The sequence below is a fragment of the Cannabis sativa genome, chromosome 4 (genome assembly GCF_029168945.1).
Source record: "Cannabis sativa cultivar Pink pepper isolate KNU-18-1 chromosome 4, ASM2916894v1, whole genome shotgun sequence".
In the NCBI taxonomy this organism is placed as follows: domain Eukaryota; kingdom Viridiplantae; phylum Streptophyta; class Magnoliopsida; order Rosales; family Cannabaceae; genus Cannabis; species Cannabis sativa.
This window is the reverse complement of record NC_083604.1, coordinates 662041-687870: the sequence shown is the minus strand read 5'-3', so window position 1 is coordinate 687870 and position 25830 is coordinate 662041. Positions and strand designations below refer to the sequence as shown.

At 27.2% G+C, this 25830-nt stretch overlaps 5 protein-coding genes across 5 annotated transcripts; 2 read left to right on the top strand and 3 right to left on the bottom strand.

Moving 5' to 3' along the window:
- Positions 1 to 267: 267 nt before the first annotated feature.
- Positions 268 to 2948, bottom strand: LOC115712320 (exopolygalacturonase-like). Its single transcript, XM_030640582.2, has 3 exons — positions 2487 to 2948; positions 1948 to 2256; positions 268 to 1187 (listed from the first exon to the last, which is right to left on the bottom strand). Exons 1-3 carry the CDS (start codon positions 2610 to 2612, stop codon positions 435 to 437), a joined length of 1188 nt encoding a protein of 395 aa, XP_030496442.1. The 5' UTR covers positions 2613 to 2948; the 3' UTR covers positions 268 to 434.
- An 825-nt stretch (positions 2949 to 3773) lies between these two features.
- LOC115712478 (sec-independent protein translocase protein TATC, chloroplastic) lies at positions 3774 to 6267 on the top strand. The gene is made up of 4 exons (XM_030640757.2): positions 3774 to 4199; positions 5031 to 5338; positions 5471 to 5761; positions 5858 to 6267. Exons 1-4 carry the CDS (start codon positions 3911 to 3913, stop codon positions 6065 to 6067), a joined length of 1098 nt encoding a protein of 365 aa, XP_030496617.2. The 5' UTR covers positions 3774 to 3910; the 3' UTR covers positions 6068 to 6267.
- Positions 6198 to 9306, bottom strand: LOC115712479 (uncharacterized). The gene is made up of 4 exons (XM_030640758.2): positions 9110 to 9306; positions 8912 to 9008; positions 7711 to 7920; positions 6198 to 7053 (listed from the first exon to the last, which is right to left on the bottom strand). Exons 1-4 carry the CDS (start codon positions 9182 to 9184, stop codon positions 6368 to 6370), a joined length of 1068 nt encoding a protein of 355 aa, XP_030496618.2. The 5' UTR covers positions 9185 to 9306; the 3' UTR covers positions 6198 to 6367.
- A 1495-nt stretch (positions 9307 to 10801) lies between these two features.
- Positions 10802 to 11488, top strand: LOC115714234 (large ribosomal subunit protein eL27x). The gene has a single exon (XM_030642858.2). It carries the CDS (start codon positions 10875 to 10877, stop codon positions 11280 to 11282), a length of 408 nt encoding a protein of 135 aa, XP_030498718.1. The 5' UTR covers positions 10802 to 10874; the 3' UTR covers positions 11283 to 11488.
- Positions 11489 to 13183: 1695 nt separating this feature from the next.
- On the bottom strand, positions 13184 to 17977 carry LOC115714240 (protein DETOXIFICATION 14). Its single transcript, XM_030642865.2, has 7 exons — positions 17481 to 17977; positions 15900 to 16444; positions 15542 to 15628; positions 15363 to 15419; positions 14793 to 15031; positions 14489 to 14694; positions 13184 to 13409 (listed from the first exon to the last, which is right to left on the bottom strand). The coding sequence occupies exons 1-7, from the start codon at positions 17733 to 17735 to the stop codon at positions 13323 to 13325; spliced, it is 1476 nt and encodes a 491-aa protein (XP_030498725.2). The 5' UTR covers positions 17736 to 17977; the 3' UTR covers positions 13184 to 13322.
- Positions 17978 to 25830: the final 7853 nt, after the last annotated feature.

Below are 25830 nucleotides of genomic sequence, written 5' to 3'. Positions count from 1 at the left end.
GTAAAAATGTAAAATGTTTACAAAAATTAGTGTTATATATAATTATATCTTGACAAATTTACATAAAGTACTTAAAATTATAATATTTTTACATTACAGATTTTTTTTCCTTTATATTTTTACAGATTTGTGATATTTTAGAAGGAATATAAGGTTATTTTTATGTTGTTGCAACATTGTATTATATTTTTCACAATGTGTAAATAACAGTCTTTTTTGAAACAACCTAAAAACAACATTGTGTAAGAAAAAAAATATGCAAGAATGTAAAAAAAAAAATCAAAATTCCTTAAAATATAATCTTCTTTGTTACATATATCATTTTAGAATTAAAACAAGAATTTTTGCTTGAGGACATTCTTTTAATTATTTACATTAATTAAAAGAGCAATAAATATCACTTTAGCAAAAATAAAACAAGAGTAATTATTAAACTAATGGGTGATAGAGCATATTGGCGGGTTGAGAGTTCCACTCACGGCAGGTTTGACATTTTTGCACTCAGAAGACATTGACCCTTGAGTCCCATTATACTTCAAATTAATGTCAGAAACGACGACGTTCTGGCAAGGCATTCCACCACTACACACCAATTTTATAGCTAATGGTGTAGAAGAAGTACCCCTTATTCTCTTAAAACTTACATTACTGATTTTAACATTGGAAGGAAGTTTGGCCTTGCAACCATTAAAGGGACAATATTCTTGGTCAATCAACACTGGGTTGCCAACATTCTCCATTGTAATGTCTTCAAAATGTAGGTCTGATGCTGCTCCTGGTTTGGAATCAGGCCAAGTTTTGATTCGAACCCCATTTTGTGTGTTCTTTAATGTGCAACTCTTGACGTAAACACCTTTGACAGGCTCCTCATCTTTGTACTTTCCTAAACTACCGATGCTGATGCCGTGGCCAGGTCCGCATGTGACATTAGTGATTGTGATTTGGTTGCTTCCATCCCCAATAGAGATGCAATCATCTCCAGTTTCGATTGTGGTGTTGGTGATCTTGATGTTGCTTGATTTTCCAATGTGGATTCCATCGGTGTTGAGGCTCTTTTCGGGTGCCAGGACATGGAAGTGTTGGAAGGTCATGTTCTTGCACCCAATAAGGTTCACATGAAACTGTTTGCTGTCTTTGCTTGTAATGTCTTCGATTATGGAGTTGGTCACAAAGTTGAACCTTAAATTCTGTTTATTATATATTTGCAAATAATGTTAAATAAAAAACAAACAAATTGATCATATATGGTCCTGTTTGACACACCAGATTGGATTAAACCAATTTTAGTAGAGAAATTTACAAAAATGTTGGAATTTGGGGTAATTTTTATAAAAATTCTGTGTTTTTATAAAATACTACTAGAATACAAAACAGAACAACTCAAAACACTAGTAAAAACTTAACACAGTATACTGCAGTATGAAACTTATAAAAAAACACAGTAAAAAAATAAAAAATACTGCCTGACTATATTTTTGTAAAAAAATGACAAAAGTTAGTATACCATGTAAATTTTCTTTTTAGTATTTGATTAGATTTGATTGAGATTATGTTAGTCATGTACCATGTTTGGGGTAGTACACACTAAATAAAGTATAAATATTTTTTCAATTAAAAATATCATTCTATAATTATCTTTTTAATAAAATAATGTTAAATAATTTTGAATATAAGATTTTTAACGAAAAAATACATTATTTTCAGTAAATAATAATTATGAAAATTAAATAATATTAAAAAGAATATGATACATATCACTTATAATTTAAAAGTAAAAAAGCTTATTTCTTTTAAAAAAAAATTAAATTTATGATATACACTATATTTATCAAATTATTTTTTATAATCCGATGATATATAAATAATTTTAAGCTATTAGATAAAATTATCCAATTCATCATAACTTTCAATTTGTGCCAAACACAATATAGAGAATAATATTCTTACAATGGGAAGGCTACCGCAGAACTCATTCCAATCACATTTTTTACCCCAAGCGGTGGGGCCTCGACCGTCGAAAGTGCCAGTACCGGAGATAGTGAGTTGGTCGACATAAGCAAAAACGATCCAATTGTTGCCAGAACTGTAACTAGAGCCCAATCCAGGTGCCTGCAATGTGCCTTCCAAATCGAAATTAATAGGAGCCTTGCAGGGTCCTTGTAGCATTGCTGCGCTTAATTGGAATGTCCCTTTCGGCACCAACACTTTACTCGGTGTTGATGATGCACAAGCTCCATTCCAAGCCTCTAACAAACTCTACATGCATAAATACAAACAATATAAAATACACTTTTAGAGTTTTATTTAAATAGAGCAAATCGCTCAGCAAAATAGATAACAATTTATAAAGAGCCGAAATCTCTGTAATAATACAATCAACTAACAATCGAGAGTTTCTGGCAACAAAGTGCGCAACTCGATTCAAAGAAAATAAAGAAACATTTCTTAAAAATAAAATTCAAATTAATTAGACACTAATTTCTTACCTTGGAAATATCTGAACTACTAGTTGTTGCACCTTTTTTTGTGATATCAAAAACTTGGGCCTTGCCATGAGATGCCAAAATTATGAATAGATTAACTATTCCACATAAGCTTAAAATTGGAGACATAATTTGTTTTTTTGTTTGTTTTTTTTTTTTTTTCTACTTTTTTTCACTTATTTTGCTATGGTATTTTGACTCCATTATATAAACTTGATTAATTAGCTATTTTTATTAGCCATTATTATTGGGTCAATGTTTCTAAAATTGGGTTTAAGTTGGATTAATGTATTACATTACTTCATAATGTATAGCTATTTGCGTTCTTATGTTCATATCTTCCGAATATGAAGATTTACCTCTAAATAATATTTTCTATTATTCATTTTGTAGATATATATATTATTAAAGCTTAGCTTCCCATTTTTGTGTATGTGTCATGCTCTTAATTTTGTCCACATTTAGAATTTTTACTTTTTTTTTAAAAGAAAACGAAAAATTTCATTAAAAGACCCAAATTAAAATATAATTTATTTTTATTTAATAAGCATAATTTTTTAAGAATATAAATTAGAAAAAAAAAAGTGTTGTAAAAGAAATTAGGTGTAAATAAATTTATCCTAACATAAAAGATTAAAATAACTCTAAATAATTATTTAATATGCATTTAGAATTGAATTGTGCGAATTAAATTAGTTTAGATATTTTATGAACACCCTAACACACGTTCTGGAACAAGTTGAGAAAAATCATTTTTTCGTATCAATTTATCAAAAATATACTCATATTATATTTTATTAAAATACTCACTTTTATAAGTGGATTATCCAATATACTCTCACTCTTTACTTAAGTCTAACATATAATAAGGATATCTATTATATCTTACCAAATGTGAAAATGGAACTGAAAATTAAATGAAGTAAAGTAAAAATGAGGAAATTAGACTCTATACCATTTTCATATTGTCCTTTTTTTTTTTTTACCCTCTTTTTTAAAGCCTATCATTTTACTTTTTTTTTAAAATACTTTACCAATTTTACTCTTATCACCTCAATATACTCTCCATATAACTCCTTTATGTCAGGATATTTTGAGTACAATACATATAAAAAGAGGTATGTTTCAATTAAATATAAAATTGGAGGTAGATTTAGTTCATTAATACTATGTTTCAACATACCCCAAATAAATGCGTATACAATACTCTTGGGCTCAAGAAAAAGCCCAAGCCCATTTAAGGCCCAAGTTAAAATTACGTAATAAAGATTTAAGAACGAACCAACCAATCATTTCCCAATTCAGATTTTTCTGTGTTCGGAAATATTTTGGAAGAAGAACAAAAGAACTAAACAACAACTACCAACGAACCAATCAAAGCTCCAAACTTTGAACCAAAAATCAACACGCATAGAGTGAGATTTGAGATGGGAAGCACAAGCGGTTCTCTAATTCCCCAATTACACTTCAATCTCAATCTCAACCTCAACAACAATAAGCACAGCTGTTTCGATCGTTTTGGGTCTAACTCAGTCAGAACACAGTTGAGCTCAATTCAAGCTCAAAACCCCAAAACCCAAAACCCAATATTGAGGTTAACGACTCGGAGGAGGAAGAATTCTGGGTCTGGAGTTTGTTTTGCTGTTGATGATGATTTGAGAGAGAAGCAGATTGAATTGGGTAGTGGGATTGGCTCTGCTGTTGAAGATAGACCTGGTGAGATTTGAACTTAGTGAAAATTTTGAATTTCTTGTTTAAAGTTCATTTTTTTTGTGTTTAGAATTTATGTAAAGCAATTGAAGAATCATGGGTTTTTGTTTAGTGTTAGTTAAATACTTGGAATTTAATCTGGATTTGAGTTTTCTTGTTTAAAGTTCATTTTTTTTGTGTTAAGAATTTATCTAAAGCAATTGAAGAATCATGGGTTTGTTTCTGTTTTTTGTTTAGTGTTAGTTGAAAACTATATATTTAGTAGTTTAAAGCTGGTTTTTTGAGTGCTTTTATGGGATTTATATAGTTGGAAGTGAAACTTATTTTTTTTGTTTTGTTTTGGATTTGAGGTTTGAAGTTTTTGCTTTTTTTTTTTAATATTCCAATTTGGTTCAAGTTAGGTTATTTTAGGACCATTAATTAAGTTCTTAGGTTGGGATATTGAGTTTGGGATAGATTGGTGTGGTTCCTCTACACTTAGGTTACCAGAATATCAGACTATGAACTAAGAAAGGTATGAGAGAAAAGTATATCGGCTAGTGATTGTGAGGCCATAACCCAATTCTGGACTGAAAGGGACACCTCTGAGTTGTTGGTTTTTTCATGTTGTGAAAGAATTGAACAATAGTTTTTTTTAGTGTTGTGAGAGAATGGAACAATGAAAATAGATGGCGAGTGCCTGATCGAATTGATCGGGTCATGTAGGAACAAGGTTCATGTCAGTAGTTAAGATAATGATTATACAAAGAATCTCTCTAATGTCCTTTGTAGATTTTGTTTTGGATTTTTTGATTTGTGACTTTGGAAGCTAAAGTTATGTTATGATCCATTCTGTAGATGTTGCTGACATTTCAACAGAAGAAGCGCTTGGAAATCTTGCCCGAAAAAATGGGGGAAGTCCCATTTATGACTTTCTATATCCCGAGAAAGAGCTTCTCCCGGACGATAAAGAAATGAGCTTATTTGATCATCTTGAAGAGCTGCGCGAGAGGCTTTTTATATCAGTTTTGGCAGTTGGAGGAGCCATCGTCGGTTGCTTTGCATTTTCGAAAGAATTGATCATGATTCTTGAAGCTCCAGTTAAAACACAGGGTGTTAGGTTCCTGCAGCTCGCTCCTGGCGAGTTTTTCTTCACATCTCTAAAGGTTAGAAACAATTGGAACACATCTCTTAATCTCGATAGACAAGAGTTGCTCGTAAATTTCAGTAGAATCGATGGCTTCGGGAAACTAGAAACTAAGTAAATAACACAATATGTTCTTATGCTCTTACTGCAGGTATCAGGATACTGTGGTCTTCTCATAGGAAGCCCTATCATCCTATATGAGATTATAGCATTTGTTCTTCCAGGGTTAACAAAATCAGAAAGAAGATTTCTGGGGCCGATTGTTTTAGGCTCCTCGGTACTTTTCTATGCTGGAATTGTCTTCTCCTACTTGGTTCTTGCACCAGCAGCATTGACCTTTTTCGTTACTTATGCCGAAGGAGTTGTGGAATCACTATGGTCCATTGATCAGTACTTTGAGTTTATACTTATTCTCATGTTCAGCACAGGCTTGTCTTTCCAGGTATCCGACCCCCTTTCAAACGCCTTATTTCCCGATACAATTTATTGCCCGAAGATTGTTGATCATCTTAAAAATCCTCTTCCATGATTTTTACAGGTTCCGGTTATTCAGTTCCTATTGGGACAAGTAGGGCTTTTCACAGGAGACCAAATGTTGTCGATATGGAGATATGTTGTAGTCGGGGCGGTTGTGGTGGCTGCTGTCTTGACACCATCAACCGATCCTCTTACTCAGTGTCTTCTGGCAGCACCGTTGCTCGGTCTCTACTTGGGCGGTGCCTGGATGGTTAAGGTTACAGGGCGTTAAACCGTTCGAAAATGCATGATTGTTCCAATAAGCCTTTGTCAGATTGAGAGTCTAGAGAAAAAAAAAATCATGTAAATTCATATCAGCATGTAAATTCAGAGGGCATAAAGCTATAAGCCACTCGTATAAATTTTCCGAATTTATCGACTATTGTAGACATTTTCTAATGAAATATACAGTTGGTAACAGTTATTTTTCAATCCAAAATCTCAAAATGGATTCATGATAAACAACAGTCTTAATCAAAATTTGCCAAAATGGTATCTAATTTCACATGACCAAAACATTGATGTTTCTCTCTTAATTGTTCAAATCAACTTTCTGCAATTTGGACTCTATATCTAAAGGACTTGATGAATCTAGTTCAGATTTTAACTCTGCTAGTGAGACCTTCAATCCATAACATGCTTGAAGAAAACCTTCTGAGGTTCCCTTAAGGTTTTCAACTTCTTTTTGCATGTCATCGACGATGCCCGAGATTTTTTCTGCTGCTGTTTTTATAACGGGAACTTCCTGTGGTGGATAAAGACAGGCCCCCATCTCATCAATCTGTTCGCCGATTTTTTGAATCTGTTTCAACAAATTCTCCAACGAATCCACAACAGTAGTGTTGTCATTCGTGTTCCCGATCTTGAGCAAACTCGTGATGGAGCGGATAATTTCTTTTATCACTACAAGTGTCGCGGATACTGCAGCAATGGTTAACTGGGCAACTTTCATCTCTTCAGGTGACAAATCATTTCCAAGATCACCTTCACATAAATCATCATCGTCATCGTCGTCGTCATTACCGTTATCATCTTTTGGGTCTGTGGATCCAGGCTTGAGCTCCTTCATCTCGCGGAGAACATCCTTCATCGTAACTGCAACCTGAGATATTGCTCGCCCAATTGCCGTAATGTTATTGCCTGGAGTTTTCTGAAGAGCGGAACATGCTTCCCACACCGTGCCAACCAGCTGCGGGATCGATTGTTTCTCGTCTGTTCCTGTCAATGTATACTCACAAAATATAAGGTTCTATTCAACTTAGCTTCAAACTATCGAATTACTATCATGCTAAAGAATCATCAGAATGTCACTACTGAGACCGAAATTGTGAGAAAAAAGACTTAGGCAGGCTATTTCGGCCAATAGCAGCATTTCTAGGAAAGAATTGCATCTTAGTTAACATATGATCAGTAACTCCATACCATATGGTTTATGATCAACAATTGTACAGAAAAATACTATGGAAGCTAACATGTATTACAGACTAGACGATATAAAAATTAAAAAGCAAACAATAGAGTATAAAGAAAGCGGGGCATAAGTGCAACAGAAATTTGCAAAGCTATGCATATGAAAGGAGGCCACATTGTGTTAGACCCCAAGATAATAGAACACGGTATAAGAGAGTATATGAAAGGGTGTGTGAGTCTTTTTATTAAGGAATGTTAGTGTTTGTGGAGAGATTAGAATAGTATATATAAGAGTTTAAGAAGAATTAGAAGTTATGCAAAGAATTGTGTTATTTGCCTAAGATCAGTTCATTGTATTTTCCTTTTCTCAGCAATATCAATTGAGATTCTAGTTCTTTTGGCTCTCTGTTTGTTCTATTCTCATGAGCGTCTTTATAACTAGGTTGAGAGAGACAGAAAGATTACCATATGATGAGACAGACTCCTTCCATAAATGAAAGCTGGAATCAACAACTCGCTTCACAGCTGCATAGACACAAGACGATAAGGTAGGCCCTGCACCTACTGTACTCCCATGAGAAAGTAGAATAAAACCCTGCAGCGTGTTGAAGTATACTTCCATGTTCTCTTGGAGTTCACTAGCTTTCGGGGTTCGTTCAACCCAAAGCATTCCAACTGAAAATTAAAAGACAATGAGAGTTCATTACTAACAGTTTCTTCCATTTTCTAAACAGCACAAAAAACAAAGGAAATAATTTATATCTCAGAAACTTCTCGGGATGCCTTTTTTCTTTTGGTTTTCACAGATGAGAATCGAGAACTTTGCAAAGGATTGAATTATGGTTGCACAAACTCCAGATTGCCCCAAAAATAACCACTTAGAAAATACCTATGATATACACACTAATACTGTACTATATGATGAAGTTTAAAACAAAGAAAGTTACCATTTTTCACACATGAACATTCAATATTTCTTGACAAGAATTGTTTCGAATGTGCCAAGTCGAAAACTTTCTACTTAAGCTAATTCAGAGGACAATACTTTTACAATCATCCTATAAGAGAAGTGTTCATACAGATCTTCCTTTGAACTAAGAAAACAGTTATTACTTAGGGTACAGTTAGTTGGGAAAAATCAAAACACAAAAATAAGAATGAGAACAGGAATATGAATGATATAAATCTACAAAGCATTAATAAAATTAATAAAAAAAAAATATTCATCTTGTATTGGAATGTTCTTTCGTCATTCCACCAAAATAGTGAAAAAAAATCATTCTAATACTTTAAAATACAACTAAACAAAGAAACGAAATAAAAAATGATTCTTTTCAATTCTATTCTATTTCATTATCTCTAAACAAAAGAACTTAGTGTTACTGAAAAATCACATAGCAGAAACAAAAGTACCAAATTCTGAATACCCAAAAAGCAAAATCAACACTAGAAGATTCAATAAACATGAATAAGAAAACCCTAATTGACATATCAAAGAAACTCCACTACCAACAATTTCACACATATATTCATTCACATGATAAATTGAAGAAACTTCACAAATCAACAAAATGACTAATAAACAATCTCAAAATCTGATAATACATTCAAAAACACAAAACAAAGGTAGAAAAAAAAAATCATAATAATAAGAAAGAGAAATTACAAATGGTAGCTTGTCTGGAGACTCCATCCCCCATCTTTACAACCTCATCCCAGTTAGCTTTAGCAATGGAAGAAGAAACTGGAGCTTGATCGAAAAGCTACATCCATCCAAACAACAAAAACACACACACAAACTCATTGTTAATCAAGTAAACTATATAATTACAAATACAAACATATATATGAGAAAGAAATTGACCTGAAAAGTTTCATGGATGTTATTGAGATGAAGACTGAGAATCTGAAAAAGGCGGTCTCTCTCAGTTCTTCCCATCTCTTCTCTCTTTCGTCTTCTTAGGCCAACTTTCTCAGAACTGTAATGGAAACTCTACTAGGTATTTTTTTATTTGCATATTAGTCCTCAATAGTTTTTTTTTGCATTTTAGTCCTTCTTTGTTTTTAACGGCCTTAAAAGTTCATGGGCATGATTTAGTACTTGTCAAAGTTCAGAAGACAAAAATCTTAATTAGTCTTTTTTTTTTACTTGCAAATAGTAACATCTTTTTTCAGTGTAGCATAATAGTATTTTATAATTAATTAATAGTTTAATAGTTAAAGGTTTTGAGTTCGAAGCTATAACTTCTCCATTTTTTTCATCCCTCCCTCAACACTGAGCTAGTCTTAGTGGTTTTACAAATTAGAACATCTCGAGTGTTATAAGTAGTTATAAATGTGGTGTATATGTATTTTTTTAGTCTATATTCATAAAAGTGAATTTTAAGAGTGTGTTTGAAAGTAACTGTGTAATGTAATTATTAGAGTATGAGAATTAGAAAGAATAATTAAGGTCTCGTAATTACCTCAAATTACATAGTTAGTGTAATTACTTGGCTAGACAAACACATCAAACTGTATAATTACTTTAAGTATTATTTTTATGATTTTTGAAGTATAAGTTTGTAAAAATATGATTTTTTTTCTCAAAAATATTATTGTACGAGAAAAATTCAAAAAAATATGGCAAACACAGCATAACGTACTCGTTACCCCCTTATAGTACTTGGTTACCTTTACTTGATTTTCTTATATTTTTTAATTTTTTTCTTTAATTTTTTCATAAAATAATATATATTTTTTTTTTAAAAAAAAAGGCATATTTTTCACACAAAAAAGTATAAAAAAAAACCGTAAATTTGTAATTTCCTCAAAATTGTTGGCATTTTCCATCAAAACATACACGAAACTTATAAAAATATTAAAATTTAGGTTAATTTTTACAAAAATACCATTACACGGAATTTTTTTTAAAAAAATTGTATTTTCATAAAATAACAGTAGAACATAAAACAAAACAACTAAAAATAACAGTGGAACAACTAAAAAATAACCGTAGAACAACAGTGAAAATTTAACACAATACAGTACACTGTATAAAACTTACACAATATTTTTGAAAAAAATACAGTATTTTTAAAAAAAATTCTGCCAAATAGTATAAAAGTAAAAAAGTTAAATTTTTGGTGATTATTTCTACTAAATACGTGCAAAGAGTAAAGAGGCTAACTTCTCTCCGACTAAATTACACTCTATACCCTTTTTATATTGTCATCTTTTATTTTTACCCTCTTTTTTAAAATCTATCATTTTTACCTCTTTTTTAAAATATTGTACCAATTTTGCCCCTGTCACTTCAAGATACTCTCCATGTGACTCTCTTATGTCAGGGTATTTTGGGTACAATACATATAAAAAGAGGTATGTTTCAAATAAATATAAAATTAGACACAAATTTGGTTAATTGATTAATAAAAGAGTCATTTTTTCAATTTACCCCAACTTCTCCTTCTGCTTGTTTAAGGCCCATAAAAGCCTTATTTTTCCTAAATGGGCCCATTTAAAGCCCAAATCCAAATACAACACAACCAAAGCTAGGGTTTCACAGCTATATAAACACACGCTAGGGTTTTTGCCCAAATCTAGAGAGAGAGAGAGAGGAGAACAGAAGAGAGAGGCACAGAGCGAAAATGGTGAAATTCTTGAAGCAAAACAAGGCCGTAATCGTCCTCCAAGGACGTTACGCTGGACGCAAAGCCGTCATCATCCGTAACTTCGACGACGGAACTCGCGATCGTCCCTACGGTCACTGTTTGGTCGCCGGAATCAACAAGTACCCAAGCAAGGTTATCCGTAAAGATTCAGCTAAGAAAACCGCTAAGAAGTCACGAGTGAAAGCCTTCGTGAAGCTCGTTAACTACCAGCACTTGATGCCGACTCGTTACACACTCGATGTTGATCTCAAGGATGTTGTTAACGTTGATGTTCTTCAATCTAAGGATAAGAAGGTCACGGCTTTGAAGGAGGCGAAGAAGCGTTTCGAGGAGAGGTTCAAAACTGGAAAGAACCGATGGTTTTTCACCAAGCTCAGGTTTTAAATCAATGTATGGAAATGGAAGATTATGAGAGAGCAAAATTTGGTTTTTAGATTTTTGGGTATTTTTCTAAACGAATGTTTTTGTTTCTTGCTCTTTTTTTTAATGGATATTTTTGAGTTAAAAAATACTTATTATTAGGTTCTATTTTGATCTTAATTATGTTGTTTTGTGTTAAGTCGATGAAATTAATTTTGGTATTTATATCATATTTGTGCTAGGGTTTGTGGATCTGCTCAGTTTATTTTAGCTTAATTAATTTTGAAGGTTGAAAAATCCTTTTTTTGATAATGGGTTTGCATTTTGTTACATTTCTAAGTATTTGTTTCATTTATTGGTTCTTAGTTGATATGTATGAGATTATGTTTTAGATATGTATGTGTATTTATAGTAATCTTTAGAAAACAATTTGGATTAATGATTGAAATCTATGTATACTATTATGCATATTTTGTGCTTGTTTGAGTTTGAATTAGTGTGAATTATAGTGATTCTTAGTTTATCGAAAAAGTTTTTTATTTTGTTGTTTTGTAATGATTGAATACAAGAATTGTTTGTTAGAACATGTGTGAGAACATATATATATATGTATAAATATATTATGTATAGATATTTTGTTCACTAATACAGAGATGAAAACAATATATAGTAATATACTTTTTTTGTTGCCTGTTTGAATATGAACTGGTGTGAATTATAGTGATTCTTATTATGAATGCAACAGTTATTTGTTCATACATATGTGAGAACACATATATATTTATATGTATACTACGTGTATATATATTGAAAATGTGTGTTCATTTTGTTTGAATTAGGAAAGATAGTGAATTCTTAGTTGAGATTCTACAATATTGATTGAATTATTTGTTGTATTGTGATGATTGCGTTGTTCATATATGTATGTGATCATCTATATATATATTTAGATATAGATATACATTTTGTTTAGTATGATTATTATATTGGTTCTTGTTTGAATTAATTAAGTTAAAGAATTCTAGTGATTCTTAGTTGAGCTTCTGCAAGTAGAACTATTGTTTGTTCATATATGTATGACAACACATTATAATGTTGATATATAAGTATTAACATTATTGATAGAAGTAATGTTACATTCTTTTCATAAGTTTCTCCAATGTATGAAAAATCACTCTTTTGTACAAAATTGCATGTTTATATAAGTGAAACCTTTCTATATGAATGTATATAATAATCATATAATCTTGTATATTATCTCATATGCTTGAATCTTTTGCTATGCATTTCCAAATTTTGCCCCTTTAACTCCCAATTTTTGAAGAAGAAATAGTAAAGCTAAAACTCCATATTGTTAAAGGATTAAACACACTTTGATTTTAAACTGTTTTTTGCAATGAAAATGCTTAAGCTATACAAAATGTGAACTTGAATTTTTTCTTCCAAAGGCAAAATTGTTTGTTAAGAAGGCCTCTTCCTTTCATGCTCTTGCTCACCCTAAAGCCGCGATTCCCGGAATCTCGAATCCTGCAATACACATCCTTGAACAATGCCTAACTAAGCAACAAAAAGTGGATAAGAGGAGATTTTATTCACCAAAAGGACACACCATTTTACGTTGCTTAGTATAAACTTCCCTCTCTTTGCTGAAAACATAGGCTAAAGCGTTTCAGGTTTTATGCCTTGAAAGAGAGCTAAGTAAAATCGTTGCGGGTTTTGGGTGAGAAAGAGAACTGAATTTTCTAATAGTTCAGTTCTCTAATTTAGTTCTTTCCTTATTTTTATATATATATATATATATATATATATAAATTATATATTTGGACATTCTATTCTATCTTTTTATTTTAGTGATATATTAGTTTTCAAAATTTGGTCTTTTAAAATCCCAATTAAAAATATAAAGAAAAAATTGTGTAGTAGCCTTTATTTAGTAAAACATGATATATTATATTAACCAATTGTTTAAAGATAAACACTTGTTACAAAATTGACAATTGAGTAATTAACAACTTTCAAAACCATTTCAGTACAAATAATTTTACCAAAATATAAGGCCAAAGCTTAGTAGAGATTACTATTGTCATGCTCACTCAACACATTATCTTCTAATGATCTTTTCTTGAAAACTCTTTCTCTTGCCAATTTTGCCTGAAATTAAAAAAAAAAAAAACAATTAAACAAAATTGTTAGAAAGATTCATTTGATCTAAACTAATATGGATTTAATAATAAGTTAATATTATTTTGGATTTTGTATTTTGTAAAAGTTACCGAATGAGTCTTCTATTTTATTAAATGAGATTATAAACCTTGTATTTTCCAAAACGGTACAAAAAACTCAGTGGCAGAACAAACAAGGAAGGGCCAAATAAAGTGTATTTTCACCTAATCCTTTTTAGTATGTAATATTTTATAAATTAATTAATTTTATACAACGTATATAAAATAACGAAAAATGCTAAGGGTCACCTTATAGTGTCAAGTACTACAAAATGTGGCATAATATTATTAGTGCAAAATAATATTAGGTCTCAAATATTTTAATTTAATAAATAATATAAAAAAACGCTAACCAATTGTATGGTGCTACTTCGATATGGAGTTGGACACTATAAAAACACATATATAAAGATACATATGAATATATATCATACAAAAGTACTCTTCAAAAATAACTTATATTATTCATTTTTTTTTGTCACTTTTTACCATAAAATAGATAACTAATTTAAATGGGCTATTGGGTTTGGGCATCTCTTTTAATTTCAACTTCGCAATTTATTATTAGGCTTACTCATAAGAAAATTATCATATTTTTCTAATAAACAAAATCTAATTATTCTAATTTAATTTATATCTTATTTATACTTTTTTTTTCTTTTTTCTAAAAAGCTAGAGGGCCATGGCCACCCCATTGATGCATGTAATTCCGCCATTGAAAATAGTATCCTAAGTAGAATTTTTGATAATTTTTTTTAGTACTCTCTAAATCGAGTTATTTTTAAGTTTTATTTTGATAAAAAATTAGTTCAGGGTACTATTTTGAAAAATACAAGATAATTTGTCATTTAACAAAACAAAAAATTCAATCAGTAACTTTTGCAAAATATAAGATCGAAAATAATATTTAACCTTTAATAACACATAATTTCAAAATATATACATATATAAATACATATAGCAAGAAAACTAATTCAAAAAAAAAATGAAAAGTTTAGAGTTTAGTACCTTTTCTTCCCAATTGATAAAAATTGTTATGATAGAAAGCAAAATCATTTGTAAGAAGCAACCACAGCAAATTCCAATCCAAAGGCCTTTCCCTCTCATTTTCAACCAAAATCCCAAAGTCGCGGCCGTCGGAATCCCAAAAAGATAGTAAGAACCAAGGTTGATAAAGGCCCCCAAGTCTTGCCATCCACATCCTCTAATAATACCTAATTAAGTAACAAAAAAGGATCATACAAAGAGTTTTTTTCCCCTTCTTTTTGCAATGAAATAATCTTTTAAGAGTTTTTGAGAATAAGAGGAAAACCTGAAAGGATTGCTTGTAAAGAATTTATCATAACTGCTGCACAGACTAGAGGCGCCATACTCGTCACATAATCTACAACTTCTTTCTCATTGCTGAAAACATAACCGAATGTTTTTCGGCCTAGAAAGAGAGATGAACTTACAATAACCGCCTCTATCACTACAAGACACAAAACAACCCGAACAACAAATCGAGCTGCTTTTGGCTTACCAGCACCTAATTCATTTGAAACTCTAGTGCTACATGCCCAAAAAAGGAAAAAAGAAAAATAAAAGGAGAAAAAATGTTAAAGAATTGTTATAAAAAATAAATAATAATAAAAAAACCTAATATTTATTTGTCATTTGTAAAATCCTATTATTTTTATTATAAGTTTGTATAATAATCTAATAATTTTCACAAAATAACATTTCAGACACCCTATCAAGAATTCTGACATTTAATGTTGATTCTTGAAATTATTTTGTAAAGTGATTATAAAATAATTTTTTTTCCTGTATATATATTAATTCTTTATTGAGAAGTGTTACATATACATATAATTTATAAGCTTATAATTTTTGAGCAAACCTTGTAGCTGCACCAAATCCATCTGGTATTGTATAAAGTGTTATGATTGTGGACAAACTGTTAAGAAAAACAAAAACAAAAAAAAATCACTTATTGAAAAGATTATTTGCCTAAATGTTATGATGAATCTATTTCTAAAATCTAATGTGCATATTTTATGATATAGAAAAAAAAATTACCATACAGATAAGACTGAAGTTTCAAGTTGAGGATTTGATAGGAAACCAGATAGTAAAGTAAGAAGCTCAAATGCCCACCACTCAAGGCTAGAATAACAGCATAAAAGAAAAAGAAAAAAAATTAACAAGTTTCGATAACTTCAAGCATCAATTTAGTATACTGTGTATTATATCGTATTGTATTATATAATACTATATTAAGTATTAATTTGTATTACATTATGATATATTTTTATATTTATGTACAAGTCAATACTGAATATAGTGTTATATAAAAATATAATATAATGTAATAAATAAATTTTAAAAATTTGAAATAATGTGAACTCTCATAAGTTATAAGGTGTTGTTTTGGTACCAAATCATTAAGGAAGAAGGTATAGCGAACCGCAAGAACTCTCCGACGCCTTGAAATAGGTTTGAAAAAATCGAGGCCCGAGTTTTTTCACAAGTAGGAGAGAATTTCATGAACAAAAGTAGCAAACTCACATTTAACCAATATGAAAAACCAATAGATAATGCAGCCCCAAAATGTCCTAATCTTGACTTGAATACTAAAGCCCAACAAATTGGTAAATGGCAACAAATTGAGGCAAATGAGCTCAAAAGCAAGGGATAGGTAATGCTTTGTGTCATAAAATATCTAACTAGTGGTTGAAGAGTTGCATAGGCAAATAGTGCAGGGATTAACCATATTGAAAATTTACCAGCTTCTCTTGAAATTATAGGATCTTGTCCCATAAAAACCAAAATTTTTTCCATGTAAAACCACATTAGAGACAAGGGAATGGATACTAGGATTAGGGTAAGTATGCCCGTGTTGGTTAGGATACCGAGTTTTCGATATTGCTTTGCTCCATATGCTTGTCCGCATAGTGTTTCCAATGCACTAGACATTCCCAACTGGTTAACATGAAATGAAGAAATCGAGATCAAGTCAGTTATTAGAGTACTCACAATAAATAATTTTTTTAATTTTTACAAAATTTAACTAAAAATACACTACATCAAATACTTCGATAATTTTAAAAGTTTTTCAAATTTTAAATTATATATATGTATATCATTTTTTTTTATAACTTACAAAATAAAAAGTATCGTTTATAATTACTTAAAACTTATAATTGAAATCGATATTTAGTTTAGAAAAAAGAAAAAGAAAAAGAGAACTAAAAATGTATCACAAAAAAACTTAATGAAACCTTACGTTTCATCAAGATCCCATCTCAAAGTTTAAGAAGATAGATTAATATAATATGTATATAGTTATATAGTTATGTCATTGGTATATGAATCATATATTCAAATAATTTTTCAATATACATATTTTATTAAGACTATACATATTTCTATTAATAATTATTTAATAAAATATAACTTTTCATCAAGATCTCACTTCAAAAGTCTAAATAATATAATAAAATCAAGTCAATGCTTCGAAAATGAATCCATTTAAATACTATTAAGTAAGGAAAAAAAATAAAATATAATCTAATCAAAATTATGTCACATTACTTTCTTTCGAGAGCCTATTCATACATAATATGAGTGATATTAAAACTATATGAATTAGCTATAACCTAAACTTTCTTATTGCTAATATGTTATTGGTATATATGAATCATAATCACAACTTATTCATATACAAAAATTATAAACATCTATAAAATAACTCATATTCACCATTTTTTTCAAGGTTATATTTAGAAGCTAAACTTTGGTGAGAAGAAAAAAAGTTTAAGAAAATATATAAAAAAAAAAATAATAATAATAATTTTTCATGATCGATATGAAATCTTTGCTGAATCAACTTTTTTTCATATCAAACATGATTTCTTTTTCCTATATTTTTCTTATTTTTTTTTTATTTTGTCTATGAAAATTAAACTTTCAAATATAACCTAAATGAATAACTTATTCATATATTGAAAATACTTACAATAAGACTGAAGCCGGAAACAGCTGAGAAGGAAATTGCAATAGCTGTACTAGAAAGAGCGAGTTTACCGTGATGACCAACCATCATTACAGAAACTATTTGAAGAAAATATTGAGATATATTTACAATCACCATTGGTCCTCCAATATAACCCAAAAGCTTCACTTCATCAAATATTTTACTAAAAATACTTATTTCTTTCTCTTCTTTTTCTAACAATCCCTTTTCCATGCTAATTTCTCTCTTCTCTTCCATGGCTTCAACTTCTTCTTCTTCTTCTTCTTCAATAAACTCTCTCTTCTATATATATGTATTAAAAAAAAAAATCAATATATTTGATTATTTATAATGACACATAGCTATGAGAGAGAACACGTGGTCACATTTAATTATTATATTTTATAAAATATAGTTGGATGAAGTAAATAAAATTAAATTCTCTTGTCTTTATTATTGAGCTATCTTCTATATCACATTTTATCTTTTTATAATGATCCTAAAATCTAATTTTAGTTTTAATTTATAAACGCTTTTTTCAAAAAAAAATAAATAAATAAAATTAGAGATGACTTTTATTTTTTAAATATATATTTATATGTATATATATTAATTTATATGATTTTCTTTTTTTAAAAAAAAAAAAAAAATTAGAGATCACATTCACATTCACATCATCATCAAAGAAACTTTCTCAAAAGGGCCATCAAGTGCCATTAAAGTCAAAATCTTTGGAGTTTTTTTATAAAAATACTGAATTTTAAGTAAAAATTTACAATTTTACTGCGATACAAATTTTTTTTTATAAAAATACTCTTTTAAAAACAACCTTAAAACAACAAATCATAACAATTAAAAACAACAATGGAACAATTAAAAACAATAATGGAACAACATTGAAAACTTAACACAACATAAAATATTTTTAAAAAAAATTCTATCCCACAGTAAAAAAGAAAAAAAGTTAGAAATTCCAGTATGTATCCCATCCAACAAAGTGGGATAAATAATATCATACATGTGAGATTTTTTTAATTGTTTTTTTTTAATTCTGATTTTGTAAATATATTTAAATTTAATAAGAATTTTAATGAAAAAATTATTACAAATTTATTTATAGATTTTTTTTATCAAAAACATATTTATTAAAATTAGTGAAAATATATAATTTTGAATATCATACATAAACTTTCAAAATTTAAATTAATATTAATTAAACAATAGATACTTAAATTGATTGTAAGAGAACAACATGATAATAAAATTATATATTCTTTTTATATTACTAAAAAAATTATATCATTAATTTAGATAACTAATATGTATATTAAATTAGTGGTTAAATTATTATTTAGCATAAATAATTTTATATTATTCAAATATTTTTATTTTACTACTGTAATTATTTATTAAATATAAATATAATAAATTATTTTATTATATATTTATGATATATATTTGATTATGTATAATATATTATTTTATTTTATAATTTAATTATTTTTTTGCTGAAAATTATTCTTTTTTATTTATTTATTATTAAATATTTTTATTGTAATTTAAGTTTTTTTTAAAAAAAGAAATAAATAAAATAGTTCAGTTTATTTTTAAACTAAACACAAGATTACTTTTAGCATAATTTAATCTTATCCAGTTCAGTCAAATCCTGAGTTTTAAATGGGCCCTTAAAGATTCGCAAACAAATATGTGAAAGCAACTTTTCTAATTTTAGTTGTTAAATGCAATACATGTATAGTTAATTTTTTTTAGTTAGGTAATGTAATTTTTTTAAAAAAAATTATACAAAGGTATTGTAACTATATTGGTGTACTCTTTAGATGTAATTATATATACGTATTTTATATGTATAATAAAAATCAAATGAGATATCGTAATGAATCGTTGTGTGTTAATTTAATTAATTAGCTAAAAATGATTAATGATTAATTCTATCTCCTTTTATATCTTATTATGTTCTTTTAAGATAAGAAAAAAAATAATAAAAACTTTGAAGATAAGAAATTAAATTATGAATTCTTGCAGACTAAAATAATGTTTAATTGATAAATTATAATATATTATGAGGACACAAAAGAAGGAATATCTTGTTTAATGTCTGCATAAACATATATATACACATTATATATATTATTTGAAATAAATAAAAAAGAAACTATAATATTATTATTAGACCTAAGAAAACAATGTTAACTATAAAAAAATTAAAACTTATATCCAATTAAATTAATTGAAAAATCAAAAATCAAACTTAAATTAAAAAATTGTTAAAAATATCTACCACATTTTATGTTTTAAATTTAAATTTACTTATATAAAAATATCTAAACTAATTTTTTAGATATAAATATAATAATATAAAATTAATTAAGAGTATTTTATTAAGTAATTAAATATTCTGTTAAAATTAATAAGAAAATTAAAAAATAATTTTAAGCTAAAAATTTTATTATGTAAATACATTTTATATAGAATAGAAATGTAAATAAAAAAAAAATTGTCATTATTGCTTGAGCCTTGAATAGAAGAACAAAATGATGAAAAACTTACATCACATTAAATTTTCTAGTTAGACATGATAAAGATTTTTATAAATGCTAGTGGTAGGGTACTTATCAAAAAAAAAAAAAATAGTGGTAAGTGCTAAGGGTGTTTATTGGACCACATTCAATATTTTTAGGTTTATCTAGATCTAATTCAATTATATATTGGATGATAGATTTTATTATCCGATCCGATATAATTAATTTTAGTCATCCAATCGATTCAACATCAATTGGATGTTAGATTGGATCGGTTTTATCCATTAAATATATTTTATATATATTTATTGGTTTAATTTAGGTTTATCCAATATTTCAGACCTAATTTTTTTTTTTATCGGATTGAAGGCATCTAACATTTTAGGCCTAGTATGTATTGGATTGAACTGGATCCATCCAATAAAAAAAAGAGTAAAATTTTAATGTTAATTTTCATAAATACATATAGAATTTACGTATAACAATATAAAGTCTAATTACCCATCCAAACTAAATAAAAATACTAATTAATTTCATTTGATGTTGGATGTATTGGATTTTTGGACACCTCATCCATTATCTGATCTAATTGGATATTTAAAATAACATTAAATCTGATTCGATCACAACTGGATATCCAATGTATGGCGGTCGGTTGTAATTGGATCAGTCAATTTTCATTGGATTAGATCAATTTATGCACACCCTTAGTAGGCACGTGCAATGCACGTGCTCCTACAAATCATCATTAGTGAAAAATAGGTTAAAAATTAAGATGTAGGGTTATTAGCGTAAAATGTTTTGATTTTATACGATTAATCTTTTTATTTTATTTTTTGTGGCAAAACATTTTTAAGTTTACTTTTCTTTATAAATTTGAGACACCAGTTAGATATCATCGTTATACACTAACTGGGTTACCACTGTTTAGCTTTGATGTTTTTAGTCACATATATACATGTATACACAGTGATTATTCAGTTAATATTTAACAGTAATATTTATCTGACACCTCAAATTTACAAAAAAAAATAAAATAAATAAACTGAAAAGAATTTTTCTAATAAAAAAAATTAAGTTTATAAAAATTAATATATAAAAAAAATTGCCACTAATTGCTCTAATAACTCAGCAAATTCTAACAATAAATAATTATTAATTGCAGAAAACATAACAAAACAAACAAATTAATAAAAGTACTTGCTTACATTTTGAGTCTTTTAGCTACACACATCATCACCAATTCCCATTTAGGCCCGGTCCTGAGTATAAATGGGTTAGATTTGTGCTTAGGGTTCACTTAATTCAAGAGCCTAAACCCTTTTAAATTTATACTTTTTGTATTACCATTTTAAAAAAATACCATATTTTCTTTTAAATAAAGGTCCAAAAATTTATTTTTTCCCATATGTCGGCCAGTCCATTTCTCATCTTCTTCTGAAATTAACACATTATATATAAGGTAATACTATGGTAGGACCTAGCAAAAGTTTCCTACCGGTAGGAAACTTTTTTTTTTACCGTTGATTTTAGATCTTGTGGTTATTATGATGAAAGGTATATACTCTTACTATAGGACTGCTTGTATACAAGTAAAACTTTATACATATTATAATAATATTCAATAATATATTTATTTTAAAAAATAAAATAATATTAATAATTAAAAAATTTATTAATTTTTACTTTTTAATTATTATTATTTTTTAAAATTAATTTAAATTATTTTTACATAGATATTTATTTTCAAAAATTCTTCTAATGTAGGATCGCTTGAATGATTTTAGATGCTCTTTAATTGGAACCGTACCAACTTGCTTCTCCTAAGCTCAATTTTTTTGGCAGAAAAAATAATATCTAACCGAATTAATTAATTTTTTTTTTATAAGTGGCGTCTCAAAAGAGCAGCCAAACAACAACAAGATAAAAACCACTGAAAAAACAGTCAATAACACCAGAACTACGCACAACCTAAAAGCAAAACAAAAAAAAAAGACTAGGTGTAAACATAAAAAAAAAACGACAGTAAATTATGAAAAAGCAAAATATAAGAAGCCAAAAAAAAATGAGTTTAGAAAAAATAATTATTTTTTAAAAATAAATACCAATATAAAAATAATTCAAAGTAATTTTAAAAATAATAATAATAATTCAAAATAAAAATTAATAAAATTTTTAATTATTAATATTATTTTTTAAAAAATAAATATCATTAAATATTATTATAATATATAAAGTTTTAATTGTATACAAGCAGTTCTATCGTAAGAGTATACACCTTACATCATAATAGTCACATGATCTAAAATCAGTGGTCAAAAAAAGTTCCCCACCGGTAGGAAACTTTTGCTAGGTCCTACCATATAGTCTTGCCCTATATATATATATATATATTATGTATATTGACACAATTATTTTAATATGAATCCACTAGAATCATCCGGAAGCAAAAAGAAAAAAACTTTGAGAAAGCTTTTATTTATTTCTTTTGGTTAAGAAAAAAAGAAAAAAGAAAAATAAAAAAGATTTAACAGATTGAACACTTTACCAAATTTTAGAATTATTGATCTAACTTTATATCATGATAGGGTTTTGGTTTACAGAGTATACTCATGAGTGTGAGACAGTGATTTGAGAGATTAAGTTTATCTAAAAAAAAACATGTAAAGATAAAATGTTAATTAGTACTGGTAATTTTAAATTTTGATATGTATTAAATTATATTTTTTAAAAATTTTCTTGTATTGAAATTGTTGGATTTAAGGATTTCTGTTAAATCTACTAAATTTTACTAGTACAAAGATTATCTATGTACTAAATCGTGCTCCCGAACATTAATGATTATTAAATTGTACTCCTGAATTTTGATATGTATCAAATCGTATCCCCTTAACTTTTGTTTTTTTTTTGTTTTTTTGGCTTCTGTTAGTAAAATTAGATAAAAATTCTTAAATTCAACAATTTTAATAGTTCGAAAAAAATTTTAACGGCCTAAAAAATTTAGAGGCATGGTGTTAGATTTTAAAATTATAATAAATAAAGGTGAAGAAAAAGACAATGAAAAAAATAGAAAATTGTACAATGTATCCTTAAAAGGATTTTACTGAAGTATTTCCTATTTGATTCGACATCTAAGAGAATTTTTTAGTCCATTTTTTTTTATGGTCATTTAGGTTGTAGCTATTTAGGACATCATATAAAATTTTAAAAAATTTTAAACAATTTAATACGCCGAAAATAGAGTTCAAACAGTTTATTTCGTACGCATATAAAATAAAAGAGTATCGCGTGCAATAAATATAATTTGAATCCTATTTTTAGTGTGTTAAATTTTTCTGAATCTTTTAAAATTTTGTAAAATATCTTAAAATAACTACAATGTAAACGACTATAAAAAAAAATTAAACCAAAAAAATTTTTTTAGACCCCGAAACAGATAAAAAATACATCAGTAAAACTTTTTTAAAGGGATGCATTCTCTCAAATTGTCTTTGTTGCTTGAAAATTTAAATAGAAGCACAAAATGAAGAAAATCTTTGTATATCCTACTACATTGAATTTTTTAGTTAGATACATGATAAGACTTGTATACATATATATTTTTTTAATAATTAGTTGCTAAATTTGTAGGTAGCCAATATGCTATAATTTACTCAAAAATTAATAATGGATCAATAAACTATATTATCTTAAATAAATATACATAATTTTATAGAAAATTTTAAATTTTATTATTAAAAATAAATTTGGATTTCATGTTTAGTGTAATTATTATTAATGATAATTTGGATTCCCATTTTGTAAATAGATCAAATTGATATCATAAGCTCAATTTTATTAATTGATTTTTTGATATAATTAAATTTGAAATCATTGTTTGGCATGAATCTTAAGTATTTTGTTAAAAAAAATTGAGCTCCATATATTAACTTGTTGAAAAATTATTAATTAAAAATTAAGTTCTGAGTATTAATTTGATCTTTTTGTAAAATACAATATAAAATGCCTTATTTAACAAAAACACAAAAATCAATTGCTTATTTATGCTAAACACAAAGGCTAAATTAGTATATTTCCTTAAAATTAGAAGAAATATATTATGTTAATTTTGAAATTATAAATTACTTAATGTAATTATTATTAAGAATATGAGGTTTCGAAATTATCTTTTGTAAAAATATATTAATGATAAATTTAATAGTTTATTAACATCATATATAGCCAAAAAGTACAGTAGACTTCAATTTATTAATTTTTTTTTGTCTATTTGACAATTACATAATAGTTAATATTATTAGAAACATTATTATGGTTGAAGTCATTTATTAATAATATAGCTAGCTAGTGGTATTTTTTCAGGCTATCTTCTTAAAATATGCATATTTATATGTATTGATTGTACATAAAAAGTCTATAAATATATATGAGTAATTTATGGTATAAATATTTAAGTTTAATTTTTGGTTACAAATAAATACTTATGTTTAATTTTTGACAATAATAATAATAATAATTAAATTATATTTTGGAACTTTTGTAGGTATATAGTCGTTAAAAGTCAAATTAATAGTTGCATAGCAGTCTCTAATTGCTCCAGATTATTAAATTTTATTTTTTATTTAAAAATTAATTTAAAGATACCTATAAAAAAAATAATCTGCGGATAATGACTTCAAACTTATTGGTCAGGTACTTAAAGAAATTCTAAAAAATATATATTAAATATTATTATCGTAAAAAATTAAATTTAAATATTTATTTACAATTGAAAATTAAACTTAAGTATTTATGCCACAAATTACTCAAATATATACAAATTTTTTTTTATTACTTTGTTTTGGTCAAGAATGTATATAATTTGTAAGGAAATAGAGTTAGATATATGAGAAGGAGTTTCATCCAAAAAAAACACAAAAGGGAATCATGTTAAACCATTCATTTAGTCTTAACATTAAAATTGCGACTAATATGAGAAAGAGATATTCTTAAAAATTTAAACGATAAAATTTTAATGTCAGAAAAAATTATTATTATTATTATTATTTATCTCTTTTAAAGTGATGCTTTTAATTTTTATCCTCTCTTTCAAAATTTATTATATTTACCTCTTTATTCAATTATTCTATCAATTTTTACGTACCCCTATTATTTTACGATAGTCTCTATTCTTCTCTAATTAAAATTTTATCCAAACTTTCTTACAAACGTACACATCTATCTCCAAAGAACACAATTTATTATATTTAAAATTGTGCCTTGATTATATGAGAGTGTGAAGATATTTGAGCATAATACTCCTAAAAAAAGTATATTTAAATTAAATAATATTTAAATATAAATTTGATTAATGTATTAAAATAAATGGTATTTTTTAACTTCTATCTTATCATTTTGACAGAATAAAAATATATATATAGTCAAATTGTTAAGATGGTAATTGTACATAAAATTGTATATACATCTAAATGTTAATGGATTGCACACACTAATTAAACACAATAATATGTATTTAATCTTAACTATATAATTAAAATTTAAGTGTGTATCTAATATTACTCATACTTTTATAGTCAAATTATTATGACTTCTTAATTTTTTTTACTAACTCTTTTGTTTAAATTATAATATACCTACACCTACTAACATATTATAATACACATGTGTTTCACACTTCTTTTAACAAATCAAAATAAATGAAATTTATTTATTGAGTACAAGCCAACTATATATGTAACATTGGGTTGTCTCCCACTAACTAGTACATCACATTAGTTATATTTTTTTTTTTTTTGGAATAATGACTGATTTTACCG